General features: G+C 40.2%; 1 protein-coding gene across 2 annotated transcripts; it reads left to right on the top strand.

Moving 5' to 3' along the window:
• The first annotated feature begins 1,505 nt into the window (after nt 1–1,505).
• Nucleotides 1,506–13,523, top strand: RABEP2 (rabaptin, RAB GTPase binding effector protein 2). 2 transcript variants are annotated; one of them, XM_039335289.1, is made up of 13 exons: nt 1,506–2,970; nt 3,239–3,469; nt 3,603–3,721; nt 3,821–3,970; nt 4,974–5,294; nt 7,858–7,953; nt 9,244–9,342; nt 10,405–10,545; nt 10,664–10,841; nt 11,026–11,037; nt 11,127–11,197; nt 11,333–11,387; nt 13,222–13,523. In XM_039335289.1, the coding sequence occupies exons 1-13, from the start codon at nt 2,964–2,966 to the stop codon at nt 13,230–13,232; spliced, it is 1,491 nt and encodes a 496-aa protein (XP_039191223.1). In that variant the 5' UTR covers nt 1,506–2,963; the 3' UTR covers nt 13,233–13,523. The 2 variants fall into 2 exon arrangements, with proteins under 2 accessions (XP_039191223.1, XP_039191224.1); XM_039335290.1 differs by lacking the exon at nt 11,333–11,387 and having other exon boundaries at nt 1,508–2,970.
• The last annotated feature ends 977 nt before the right edge of the window (nt 13,524–14,500 follow it).

Raw genomic sequence — 14,500 nt, forward strand, 5'->3', positions numbered from 1 at the left:
AAAGTCAGATTAATTTCTTAGTAGGACAAACTGAAAATTGACATAAAAATGTGGAAGCTCCTCAGAAGAGAGGGAAAAGGACGCTACCAGCTGCCATAGAAATTTGTGGAAACAGTGGAAAGATACTTAGTGGAATAATCTCTTAGTGCAAAGATGATCACATGACTGTGGGGCGCTGAGACAGATGTAAATGCCTTCTGCTTGCAAAACCCCCCAAATATTGATCATGTGACCATACAGATGTTGCAATGCAAAGGTTCAGCACAAATCTAGGGTTTTTTTCAACTGTTACAACTTCAAAAAGTCACTAAACAAGGCAGTTGGTAACCAGAAAACTACCTAAATGTATTAAGGAAAAAATTGCAAAAAATTATTAGAAGAAAACAAGAAACAAGTTTAAAAAGGCAGAGAAAATGTAGAACAATTTTAATGGATATAAATAATATTTTTAAAAGAGAGTGTAGGCAGCTAAATCAGGAGTTTCAAGCAAGCAGAATATAGAATTAGCTGGGATAAAGCTGAAGGGAGGAAATACCGAAAGAAACATTTCAGAGATTTATATAGGAATGACAGTGATATCTCAGAGAGCAGAAATACTATTAAAGTTGATGCCCCAGAAAAAAACTGTTGAAAAGGAAACAAAACGAGCTATGAGGATATTGAAAAACAGTAAGGCTGGAGTATATATGGTATAATTAGAGAAATGTTACAAAATTGAAGTGCATATAGTGATTGTGAGACTTGTTTGACATGAAGGCAGGATCTCTACCTGAGGATTGGAAAAATGTCATTTTTGTTTACAAAGATGGCAACACCAAATGCAAAAACGAGAGGCATTAGTTTATTAAGAAGGTGTCTTGCAGAATTCTGATCAAGAAGGTACAGAGGAAACCATAAACAACTTCTGGGAAGTGCACTATAGCTTCATGTCAGCTGGAGGAGTGCAAACCGGGTATTTCTCCTCAGCAGGTCAGGGGGAGAAAAAAAATGTTTATTGCGTATTTGTGGATGTTAAGAAAACATATGATAAACAGAACAGCCTTGAGTTATTGTGCAAGTATAGACTTGAAGCCTGTTGGTATATGATGAAAGTAAAGCAAGTTTTAAACTAAATGGAATGCCTAGCAAATGATTTAACATTGAGCAGGGAACAAGACATGATTGAGCAATATCCTCTTGGTTGTTTAATGCCCCTATTGCTAAATATACATAAATAGTTATGGTGATGGCAGAGATGTGTTAAATTAGGAACATTAGTATGTGGATACTGCAGTTTTCCTGGTTGAGAACCCAAGTGATTGGTAGCAACTGTTAGTTGCATTTCATGATGTAGTGAGGATTATGAATCTGAAAATTAATCTATTAAATATTACTAATTGTCTTTGACAGAGAACATGGAAGAAAAAATAGCAATTTAGACAGAAATGATAACAACATACAGCAAGTAGATGAATTTATGCACCATGTTTATTAAAGATGGGGAAAATCTAAAGTATGAATACAAATGGGGTATGTAACTTTGCAAATGGGATCCTCAAGTTTGGGTGGAAAAACAAGAAAATAATACATTAAGAATGAAGAATCCATATATTAAGGAACAGCAATTGGGACAAGAAGAAAGGGAAGACTGAGAAAGTTGTGCATGGATGGAGTTAATATGTTCTTCAGAGAGCAGTAAAATTTAAGGAACAAAAAGGATATGTATGGATCAGTGCATGGACTTGCTTTGATTAGGATAGAAAGGAATGGTGAAAGGAGTTGGTGTAAACTAGATTAATATATTTCCTACCTTTCCCTATTTCATGCCTTTTAATTTCTCAGGCATACTAGTTCTTGTTCTTTTCTGTTCTTTGCATAATTTGTTTATCCCAAAAGGGATTGGGGATAAACAGATTTTTTAAAAAAATTTGCCATGATTTTTGCCACGTCTAACAGAGCCTTTGCAGCTATAGAGCTACCTGCAGACATTTCCCTGGAGACAGCAATAAATGAGAAGGTTAAAAAAAGGGAATTGGCCTCTGAGGGCTCTATGGCATTTGCACCAGGGATTTTTTTTTTTCTGCCCAAGGTAAGAAATTAACATAACATGCATCCAGTCCAGAAGATGAACTGACTGCCTTTGAAAAGTTTGTATAATTACCTCAGTCTAGGCTAGGGGCTATATTTGCACTGCTGTATCCAATGTGAGACATTTACCCAACATTGTATCAGTGTTTCTCAACCTCAACAACTTTAAGATGCATGGACTTCCATTCGGAATCGGAATGTTTACTGCAGTCTATGTCCAATCCTGCATTTTAATGTTGCTGAGGTTTAAAAATAGAGACCTTCATCCTACAGTGGATAAACAATGGCTAAAATGACGATGATGATTATGAAAGCTATGTTCAGTCCCTTTAATCAGAATAGAGCTGGAAGGGACCTTGGAGGTCTTCTAGTCCAACCCCTGCTCAAACAGGAGACCCTATACATTTCAGACAAGTGACTGTCCAATCTCTTCTTAAAAACCTGTCGTGGAAGGTGACATTTTTTTGTGTGTGGTGGTGAAAAAACAGGTTTCCAATCCAAAGATCGAACTCTCTCTTAAACTACTGTTTTGAATCCTCAGGCCCAACTTCAAAGACAATTCCTGGATATGCAAAAACACCGTTTCGACAAACGCCTTTCCTCCTCACCAATACGCCACTTCCCTTCGGTTCTCTTCGGAAACGGTCGAGAAGTCTCGGGCAGTCCCGCAAAGAGCCCGCCTTAAACCTTTAAACCGCGGTATGTCGATCGTTCGTCCCTCTTCGGCACATCCATGCTTTCTCTCTCTCTCTCTCTCTCTCTCTCTCGACCATTTCCGAATTCCTTCGGTTATTTCCGGTTCCTCTCGGGGAATTCCGGCCTCGCTCGGTCTCCGGGGAAAGCAGCAGCTGCCGCACCGCCAGCGCCGGAGCAGTAGTTAGAAAAGTCTTGGCAGAATGGAAGGTACGCGCGGACGCCCCCTCCCTTCCCCGCGGTGGGCTGGCGACCAAGCGGGAGGCCACGCCCCTCGTGGCTATGGGGCTTGCTAGAGAGGCGATGCTGTTGGTGTCACCCAGACTGAGCAAGGTCAAAGGTCAAGTCGGGATGTTTAAGTCGGGTCCAGGGCTTACAAAGTTTATTGGCTGAGCGATGTGATAGATTGGGGGACGGGCAGTTCTGGGTTCCAGTCTAGCTCCGTTTGTCATTCTCCTGTCCCTGTTTTTCTTATAAGAGCCTCAGAGGGTGCAGGATGTGGGCGTGCCTCCCGCCCCGAATCTCTCTGGGAGCCCCGATCCTGAAGAGACCATCCGAAGCCTGCAAACCCAGTTGGCAGCCGCCTTGGCCGAAGTGGAGACGGTCCGTGCTGTGGCTGCAGTGAGTGAAGGCACCAAGCAGGAGGCAGTAGAGGCTGTCCAGCGCCGGTGCCAGGAAGAGGTGGCTTCTTTGCAGACTATCCTGAAAGGTAAAGGAATGCAGGTTATGGTGGGTGGGGAAGGAGCTGGAGTTGTTTTGCTTAAGTGCCTTAAGCCTTTCCTCCTCATCCTGATCGCATCTTGCCTTGGAGGTGGCAGCTCAAAGGTTTATTTCCTTTCTAGACACTATTTCCAGCTATGAGGCCCGTCTGTCAGCTTTCCAGCGTGACAGCCGGGAAAATGTTTGGAGCAGGCTGCCAAGGACCAATCCTCTGGACTCATTGGAGAAACAGATGGAAAAAGTAAGCAATGTACTCAACCAGAATCTCTTTTTGAGGGCTGAGCTGAGTTTCCAGTGGGCAGGGGGAAAAAACAAGACCTATGTCTGTATGTCTCTACAGGCACAAGAGGATACTCAACGACTCCGGGCCATTGTGCTGCCGATGGAGCAGGAAATTGCTGAATTGAAAGCAAAACTGGCCCACGCTGAGAGTCTGGTTCAGGAGCTGCAGAGTGAGGAGGCAAGATGGGAAAGAGGGACAGAAGGAAAGGTAAATATTGGGATGCATAAAGGTATGAAATATCTTACAAAATATATCTGAAACAGATGCGTATTTCAGAATAAATAGATGCCAAGCCTTTGTGCATGTAATACCAGAAATGTAAGTCTGCAACTCTGCACCTGAGTGTTGCAGGTGGATCTCAAAAAAGAATATAGATTGGCAAGGAAGAACTGAATGACGGGGGGCAGAAAATGAATGATATGAGGACAAAGTAAATTTTACAGGATGGTTAAAAGCCTGCGAAAGTTGTAGATGAATCATTAATGGAAGACATTTGTTTATTCAAACATATTTATGAACTGCACAATTAATTAAAACTATGGGCAGTGCAGCATATAAAAGTGGGAGAGCAAATGTTTAACTTCTGGTAATTTACAAGTCTTCCATTAATGATGGAAAATTCAGGGAAAGTCCTTTAGGCCAGGTTATAGACATTTTTTGTTTACCAAAAGACATATGCTTCCTATTCTTCTGATTCTAGGCAGCTTACAACACATGAAATAAAACATTAATAAAATCCATCCGTAAACCTACTAAGTAATTGCAGAACTGATTGAAAATTATAAATAAACCAGTGGCTACTGTCAAATAAGTGTGAAAGCTTTCTTAAAGTGGGCTTCTTTTGGCCATTTCCTGATACATCAGTGCGGGGCCACATCTAACTTGGAGGGGCAGGGTATTCCAGAGGGAGAGCAGCATTACTGAGAAAGTTGATCTCTGGGCCTCAGCTTCCTTCCTGATTTCTTTCCGTATGGATGCTCAGAGCATTATTTCGTCAGGTCATGCAAACTGGGCAAACTCTATGTGAAATTGATTGTGCCATCAGGTCTTCTTCAACTCCTGGTAATCGCACAAATAGATTTTCTCCATGATGATCTATTCTGAATCTGAATTAAACGGTCCTAAAAATAAGAGTCCCAGCTATAAATACTTTGCAATACCCAATCTGAACAGCTTGGAATTCTTTTAACTTCCATATTTTTCTTTTCAGCATTCCTTATGTAGCTCAGCTGAATCCCTTCTTGCTGACCCCGAAACTGTGTCCACGGATTTGCCTGGAAGTCACCAGACTCCTTTAATGGAAGGAGGAGTAGCAGAGAAGTTTGCTTGTAATCTGGACAGCATCTCCATTGCTTCATTTTCCTCTTTGGCACCAAGTTCTGGGCATTCTATCCGACGCAGACGTCCCCCAAGTCCTGAGACTTGTTCCATTGCCTCCTCAACTGGAACCCTGGTGCCTGAGACTATTTATTTACCACCAGCGGGATACCAGCTTGTGTCTGAATCAGAGTGGGCTCAGCTCCAAGAACAGGTTTGTGTGTGAAAGACAAAGATACTTTATTGTTAGAGATATTTCTAACAATAAGGTGCTTTTTGTGCTGTCTTTTGGGATATGGCCATCCAAGATAGTAACTTCTTTTATACAGAAAGAATATTATGTTCCAAATTACTTTCAAATGCTTCCACTTCAAGACTCCATAAACTTTTTATTTACCTACCTCTGTTGCTTCTGTCCACTCATGCTGTTTTCTGGTCATCTTCTCCCAGCTTTTGCTGTACCTTTTTTTGTGGCATTATGAAAGTAAGCACCCTAAACTGATGTTGCAAGAATTTGGGAATATTACAAAAACATTTAGAGCAACTTTCAACTATGTACAGTGGTGTTTAAAAGTTTGTGAACCCTTTTGAATTTCCAACATTTCTGCATAGACATGTCTTAAAATGTAATCTGTTCTTCACACAAGTCCTAAAATTAGATAAAGTGTACCCAATGAATTGAATGAAAACATTATACCTGTTCATTTATTTATTGAGGAAAATGATCTAAAGCTACGCAGTGGCAAAAATGTAAAAATGCTTTTGACTTATTTATTTAATTGGGTTCTTTTTATCTAGTATGGAGAACAGGTCACGTGTTAGGTCATATTTATGCAGAAATATTAAATATTTCAAAAGGGTGCTGCCACGGAAGGCCTCACATAGCTGCCACTGCTGTTTTGCAATGGCCAGACCCAATGCCCCTTGTCAACAGCAGGAGGAAGAAAGCAGCAGAGAGGTGGTAAAGCGCAGGGCCACCAAAAGGGCAAAGATTGGAGGGGGGCATAGGCAGGTGGGGGGAAGTTGAAGCAGAGGCAAATGTATCTGGGTAGGAAAAAATGTGAGGTCTTTGCCTAAGAATGGCACGGTCCTGCCTAATGACCACAACCAGGACAACTAAAATTGCCATTGTTAACCAGTGCAGTCACATGCTTTAGCTAATGACCACTTCACTTAACGATTGCAGTCCCAATTAGGGTCATTAAGCAAAGGCTACCTGACTCCTTTTCTTGCAACTTCTTTTTGAAAGGAATGATTGTTAAGAAATAAAATACCAAATCAAATTCTTTAAACCTTAAAAAAAATGATAGGCTTAAAGCACCCATTGTCTTCCTTCAACTCTTCCCCCAAATATATTACAAGAGCATCATAAATTTCAACTCTGCTTGCTTCGGGGGGGGGGGGGGGGGGGAAATCTGTAGAAGTATAATATTGCCTATCTCTATTTTAGGAATATGAAAAGGGCAAGTAGCATTTATATTTGGCTTTCTTCATTGTAGCCCTCAGCTCTAAAATACTCTGCTGATTGAGGCCTCCTGATTCTGTCACCAGCTGTGGATGGATTTACTTGATAATGATTCTACATAATCAGTATTGTTGGTATTGGTTTTCAAGACTTCTCTGTGCTGCGTTTGTGCTTTGGTGTTGTTCACAGTTATCTTAGCAAGGATTTTTAGCTGCTTTGGAAAGTTTTTTGGAGGCTATTACTGCTAGCTGACAATTTTTTTAGACTGCCATCAACTTTGTAACTCCCAGAGGGATAATTCCCCAGAGGAATAATAAGATAATTCTTATTAGCATAGTGAGAAATATAGATAATTCTTGCTTTACAAGGGTAATTGGGACTGGAATTATCATTGCTAAGTGATGCAGTCATAAAATGTGATATCACATGACTGTGCTGCTTAGCAATGGCAATTCTGGCAGTTCCCAATCATTGTGAAGTGAGAACTGTGTGAGTTAAGCAAGGACCTCTCATGTGTCCTTTTGACTTCCTGCCAGCTTCCCCATTGACTTTGCTTGTGGAAAGCCAGCAGGGAAGGACACAAATTGCAATTGTGTGGCTGCAGGATGTTGCAACAATAATGCTTCCCATTATTCAGGATACTGCTTGTAAGTGCTATTTGCTTAGAGCTTGAAGCATTGTTCACACCCACTTCACAGTCTGTTCCTATTGCTTCCCCTTGGGAGAAGGTTTCGAAGCATTTATAGCAGAACTACTAGATTCTGTATCAGCTTTGTTCCTTATTCGTCTTGTAAATTCGTAGGATTCTTTTTTTTCCACCATGTACCATGTATATATGTACATTCGAAGTAGACTGATGTTTCTCTGTGTCGTGTGTGTGTGTGTGTGTGTGTGTGTGTGTAGGTATATGCATAATAGTATTTTTTTGAGAGCTGAATGCAACAAAATTTCATTCTAATGTATGCTGATTAGCGTACATTTAAAGTGACAAAGATTCTATTCTATTCTATTCTATTCTATTCTATTCTATTCTATTCTATTCTATTCTATATCCTAATCCTATCCTATTCTTAGAAATCCAGGCTGATTGCTGAGTGCCTAGATTGCAATCATGTGGCTGCAGGGACACTGCAACAGATGGAACTTTAAGGACCAGTCATAGATACCACTTCTTCAACGCTGTTGACAATTCAAATGATCCCTGAACAAGTGGTTGTTAAATGAGAACCATCTATAGGAGAATTTTGATAAATGGGAGATAAGAAGCTAAAGGCTTCCTTTCTTCATCCCCTATATCCTTGTGCCTCCTCAGGTGCAACAGCAACGTGGAACTCTGGAGGAAAGAGCAAAGGAGAAAGCTAACCTGGAGGAGGCATTGAGACATAGCAATGAAGAGTGCAGTAAGCAGGTAAACTCATGCTTGTTCTAATGTATTAAGTAGGATTTTTGTCCTTTTTCTAAGGACCTTGAGGTGGAATACAGGATTAAATCCCTGTATCCATAAAGCATATGAAAAGACATAACAAAACACTAAATATTAAATAACCAGGATGATACCAAATCATCTATATAAAAACAGGGAATTGCGCAGCCAGTGTCCAAATGGAGTCAGAGATACTGACAAGAACTTGTAGCTTTTATATAAATATATAAAATATATTTATATAAAATATAAATAAATAATTAAAACAGTAAATAAGAGAGGCCAACAGGAGCATAGTCAGGTAAATCAACACAGCAGGAATATCATGAAGTAAATCACACAGGGCACACAGAGGAAAAAGGCGGGAAACAAAGAAACTCCCCCTTTACTCACAGCAACCAATCACATCTCAGATTCCCTCATGCAGTGGCTAGCTGTCTTTAACCAATTAGCTATAACCCTGTGTTCTTACTCATTGTCCAACCCTTCACTGCTCCAGCTATTAAATTTTATACCTTAACACACACTAGTAACTTCATAGAAACATCCATGTAGAAATAGTTTGCCATTGCTTTCTACTGGAATATTTTATTTCGTAGATTGGCCTATCATTCCTTAAATTTTTCTGGAGGTCTCCAAGTAGTAACCAGACCTGGCCAGTATTTCAAATGTCATTTTCTGGAACTCTATCGATAGTATAGTTAAAAATAAATATTCAGAATCTATTTATAAGAAGACAAAAGGGTCTGCCCTAGTATTTGAAAAATAATTGTATGGGTGGTAGAGAGGATCCAAGTTTATTCATCTGAGGTTTTGGGTAAAAATCTCTCAAGGATGATGTAGATTTCTAGGCAGATGTGTATGCTATGAAAGGAAGCATTCCTTGAGATTCTATAGCACCAGCCTATATAGATCTTTAAATATCAAAACCAACTGGTTGAACTGAATGCAGATAAAGAGATAAGATATTGGGTGAACGTAGCCCCTAAGCTATAAATTACAGCCTGTAAGGCTTAGTTTATACCAGATGTTAAGCCAAAATCAAGGAAGCCACATTACAGCATATTGCATTCTGCAGAATTAGTCACAGACTTGCTAAAGATAACATGAAAACCATAGGCAGTTTGGTGATTTTAACCTGACACATTTCACTCGTAGGGCAGCATCTTAACCAATGTTAAGGGCAGCATCTTAACCAATTGCTAGCTCATGCATAGAATACAAACTTCAGTTTCCACAAATCCGATTTTCCCCTTTTCTCATTTTTCTGAGTAGGTTCAGGTTCTTTTGGCTCAGATCCAGACATCAGAGAATCTTCTCCAAAACCTCCAAGCCACCGTGAGTGAAACGCAACGGCAGACTCAAGAGCAGATTGTGAGTATAGTAGATGGGTGACAGTGTTGGAAGCGAAGCAAAGGATAACAGAAGAATCAGAAGAGAAGCCTGGGAAAAATGATCCTGCTATGATGTGCTCAATTTGGGATCTTTAGAACTCAGACTTTAGGTAGGAGGAGTTCCAAGGCTATTGACTTGTTAATTTAAAAGCTATCTGGTCTTCTGCAGTAGAGGTTGAGAAAATAAGGTAGGAAATAAATTGCCTATCTGTGATGAGTAGAGCCTCAGTAGAGCATTGTTGTCCAGATGCAACTATACAATATACCACTGGAGATTTGAGGACAGAAGAAAACCTGTGTTTGGCACTTCTGATTTTTCAACGAAGAGTTGCAAGTGCAAGTTGTTGCCAGGACATTCAGTGTTTTCCTGCTAGGGATGAGGAGTTTGTGTATTTATTGTAAAATGTCTTGAATAGAGTTTTCTCCTAGAAAGATGGCACATATATTCCTTTCTCCAAATGTACTAACAGTCCTTCCATAGTCCTCAACGTATGACCAAAATTGATCCCATTTCCATTACTAAGCAAGACAGTTAAGTCAGTTGCTTCTCATTTTACATCCTTTTTGCCAGTTGTTAAGCGAATCACTGCAATTATTAAGTGACTCATGTGGTTGTTAAGCGAATGTGGCTTCCCCCATTTACTTTTATCAGAAGGTCGCAAAAGGTGATCGCATGAATCTGAGATAGTGCAACTATCATAAATATATACCAGTTACCAAGTGCCTGAATTTTGATCACGTGATCATGGGGATGCTGCAATGGTCATAAGTGTGCAATAAGTCACTTTTTTTAGTACTGTTTTAACTTTGAATGGTCACTAAACAAATGGTTGTAAGTTGAAGACTATCTGTATATCTTGTCCACTGTAGATTTGATCATTCCAGACTTTTCCTCACTTATAAACTCTGATCCTTCTCTTCTGGATAAGTGTTTTTCAGAGGCTCTCATGTAGAATCCTTTAAATCCTCTCTTGGAGACATCAGTGGAAGGATAGTTATTGGTTGCTGTCTGTCCCTCCTTCCCCTTGCGGTTTTCTTCCAGGCTGATTTGGCTGCATCCCACAAGCGCCTCAGCTACGAAGTACAGCGTCTCAATGCCGAGAATGAAGGGCTGCGGGGGATGAGTTCCCAGAATCCTCTCCCAACAGATGATGAAACTAGGAGCTTGCCCAACACAGTGCCGGTACCTAGACTCCAACTTCTGCTGATACTGAGGTTGAGGAATGAGATTTGCTGTAGTTGTACGGATTGAATTTCACTGTTAATAAAACAGATTTCTTTCTTTCTTTTTCTTTCCCCAGGAGCTGCAAGCCATGGTGTCCAAGCTGAGACAAGAGTCTGCTTTACAACTTCGGGCTGCAGAGCATCAGGCTGAGCGCCTGCGAATTGAAATCATATCCTTGCGGGAGCAGCTGGATGAAGAAGCAGCATCTCAGTCAAGCCTGCAGGGGGCGCTGGAGAGAGAGCGGGAAGAAAGAGGTGGGCAGGGGAAAGTAGATGGTGATCCTGATTGTACAGATAGAAATAAATCTCTAGAATTGGCAAGTGCTAATTTTTTAAAAATCAGATCCTCTGCATTTAGAAACTTGATATGAGGAATTCTCTTTAGCATTAACAACTTCTCCTTTTTGTTTCCTTTTCTTCCGTTGCTTCTGACTGAAAGAGCTTTTGCAAGGTAAGATGCTCTCAATCTGTATGGTCCATATATTTCCATTGTACCATTAATGCATGTTCATTAACTGGATTTCTTGTCTTGCTTTCCAGCCTCTTTGAATAGTATTCAGAGTGAGATGGAAAGGCTGCAGCAAGGTCAAGAAGAGCTGAATAGAATTCAGGTATGCTTGAATTTCTACCCAGAAATCTTCACTTCTCAAAACTTGATTCCATTGTATTTTTTTCAGTCTGGTGTCCTTGCAGGGCCCAAATTCTCAGAAATTTCACAAATCTTGCAATGTTTGTTTTAATCTCAGGGAATTCTGGGACTTCAAATTCTAACTTATTTGGAAGCCATCACATTGGGAAAAAGTATGTATTTCTGCCCTGCCATACCTTGCAATTTCACATCATAAAGCAATTTGCTCCTCCTATAATTTATTTTAATTTATATAATTAATTTTATAATTTTAGTGAACACTTTCTCATTGAGTTTCGATAAACATTAGCAACTGGGCCTGCAGAAACACCTACTGCACTGGATTGTTGACTCGTGGGTTCCTTACTTTGTTGCAAACTTGCTAGACTCTTTGAATGCAAGGATGTTATCTCCAAACAAAAAGGACAAATCAAGTCAGATGATTCCATGTTATGTAAAGTCAAGGGAAGAATATGAGAAGATCAAAATGCTTCTTAAATTGCCCATTTCCTCAGAACTAACATGATCCCACAAATGAGGCTGAGAAAGACATTTCTCTATATTTCTCTAAATTCTGCTATTCATATATGCTAGGTTTCAGTTCCTAGGCATCATGAACAAGTTATCTGAAGGACAAAATTAGGGAAGGTTGCAAATACTTCTGCTAATGTGTTGGATAAAATTGAGGCATTTTAGAATCCTGCTTCTAACTAGGATTGTACTTAACATTTTCTCACTTGAATGTATTAGTAATTTTCGGAATTATAGCTGTATTGAATTTCAAGAATCTAGAAAAATGATCCTAGTTAATTGGAGTTGAGAAGCTGATAATCACATTAACTCTTTAAATCTATTGCTTAGTTGTAGACCAAACATGTCCAACCTTGTCAGCTTTAAGACCTGGGGATGTCAACTCTCAGAATTCCCCAGTGAGCCATGCTGGCTGGGAATTCTGGGAGTTGAAGCCCTAAGTCTTAAAGTAGCCAAGGTTGGGCACCCCCGTTCTAGTCTTTTTACTAAATTGCCTTTCATATTTCAGTTTGGGGAAGATGACACACTGGCATTTCCCCTCCCCCAAATATTTCTAAAATGGCCTCAAAGAAATCAATGTAGTTCTGTTGCAGGAAGCAGCGGACCAGACTGCTTTAGGTCAAGCCTGGTTGTAAGTGCAGAGCTGAATCTGTGGAATTTCTGACCTGTAGAACATCCCAAGCTGGAGGAGTATAAACATTTGGAAATGGGAAGATGAAAAGGGAATGTGGTTGAAAAACAATGGCAAAGCCATAGCTAGGTCATAAAAGAGAGGCCCAGAACAGATTTGGATGAGGTAGATCTTTTCTCACAGAAGAACTTAAAGCAGTATTAAGTGCTCTAGAGCAATTTGTGGTATATCTCATATTATCTTTATAGGCAAGTTCCAGTGTACTATTCTATATGGTGAGGACAGCAGTCCCCGCACACACACCCCATGAGTCCACTACCCTTGCAGTCTTCATTAATGCGACCTCTCTCACTTGTTTTAAAGAATACGTGTTCTATGCAGTAACAATTGGTTGCTTCCAGGACTGTGTGTTTATTGTTGGTGACCTCAGAATTTCATTTAGTTCTTCAGAAAATGTGAAAGGATGTAGGCAAAGCAGAGATACAGTGCAGGGCTAGTATTGCCCTTTCTCATGGTGTTCCAATCTGAAGGCAAAGCCTCGTTCAATTGGAAGGCATTGTCTTAATAATAATAAAAAATATATTTAAAAAGTTAACTTAAGAAATAGGCAGGCGCTTGCCTTTGTCCTAACAGCCACAAACAGCACTCAGTTATGATAATTATAATTGTTAGCTTTGGGGATTGGGCATATTTTTGTGGGTGGACCTCCTGTTTGAGCTGACAAGTGAGGATGGTTACCTGTCACTTTTATTTGTGCACCTGAGTCTTTCTGGCCATCTCATGTACTTTGGGGGATGTGAGAGATGTTTGTGGGACTCAGTCATCTTCCTTCTTTATACTTTTAGATGCAGCCTGATGTGACAGAAGCCAGTAGACTACCAGGGAGGCCAGAGGCTTAGACTGAGGATGAGGAAATTGGGCCTCTGTGTTCCCATCCCTGACACTCCAGGAACCTCAGGGAAGTCATGACTTTCCAGGCACCAAAGGATCAACTTGCTCTTCCAGAGCCTCTCCAGATCTTCTCTCTGCATGGATAGGAGTACCAGAACTCTGGAGGTAGGGATGGCTGGGTTCTTTTGTTACTCCCCCCAACCCTTGTCCGGACACTGGAGCCTCCAGAGCACAATAAATAAGACTTTTTAATAACCTTCTTAGCCTTTGCCTCTCCTTTTCAAAGTTGATTAATTAAGGTTGAGGTGGGGGTACCACAAAGTATTATGACCCTAACAAAAACGCACCAAAGTAGCATACTCAAAATGAACATTATGAATAGTGATACCCTCCACTTTTCAAGATAAAATTGCAGCTTGCAAGCGATTTAAACATTTATAATTATTATTTTGCATCTATGTTATTCTAGCTCTTTTGTACAAGGCAGATGGAAAGAATCCATCTGAAAGGGCTTCTGTGATGGCTGTTTCTTGCCTTCTTCCTTTTGTCTTCTTTTCAGAGGCCCTAACAATCTGTCACATAGATTGGCTTCACCCTTTGCACCAAATTATAGATTGCTGAATAAACCATAGTGGTTATATCCCCCATATCCATATGTCAAAGCCAAACAAGCAACATTGTTTATAGTCTGATGAATAGAACCAAACACAATCCCACCAAAAAGCCCGTGACATCAGCTTGTGTGAAGTCAAACTTGCAGTTCCTAGCTCAAGTTTAACTCAGGCTTCAGGTACTTCTAAAATGGTCAGTTTATCTGGGACTTCTGGGTGAGGAAAATGGCAGATTGATGCATTTTTGAAGGCATGGAGACAACACTGAGGCTGGAACTCTGAATTGGTGGTCAGCCCAGTCCTGCAGAGCTTTTCTGGACAAGAAAAGAGAGATTGCCCATGTGCACTCCAGATCATAGAAGAAAAATTGCTGAATTTGGGAGAAAGAATGAATTTCAAAAATTGAAGATCAGTGCAGATACAGATCAAAAACAAGGTTAAATGTAGTTAGCTTTACTGTTTAAAAAGAGTTGTTTATGAGAAGGGAAACTTGAAATGCAATTTGGGTTGGTGGAAATGGTAAATTTGTTTTCAACTGCTGCAAAGGTCAGAAATCACTTCTTTAGAGTTTTCTTTTTCTATCTTTCACTTTTTTACTCTCATACCTTTTTCTTCTTTCTTT

The sequence above is a fragment of the Crotalus tigris genome, unplaced genomic scaffold, assembly GCF_016545835.1.
Source record: "Crotalus tigris isolate CLP2741 ecotype Arizona unplaced genomic scaffold, ASM1654583v1 scf7180000017639.5415321, whole genome shotgun sequence".
Taxonomy (NCBI): Eukaryota; Metazoa; Chordata; class Lepidosauria; order Squamata; family Viperidae; genus Crotalus; species Crotalus tigris.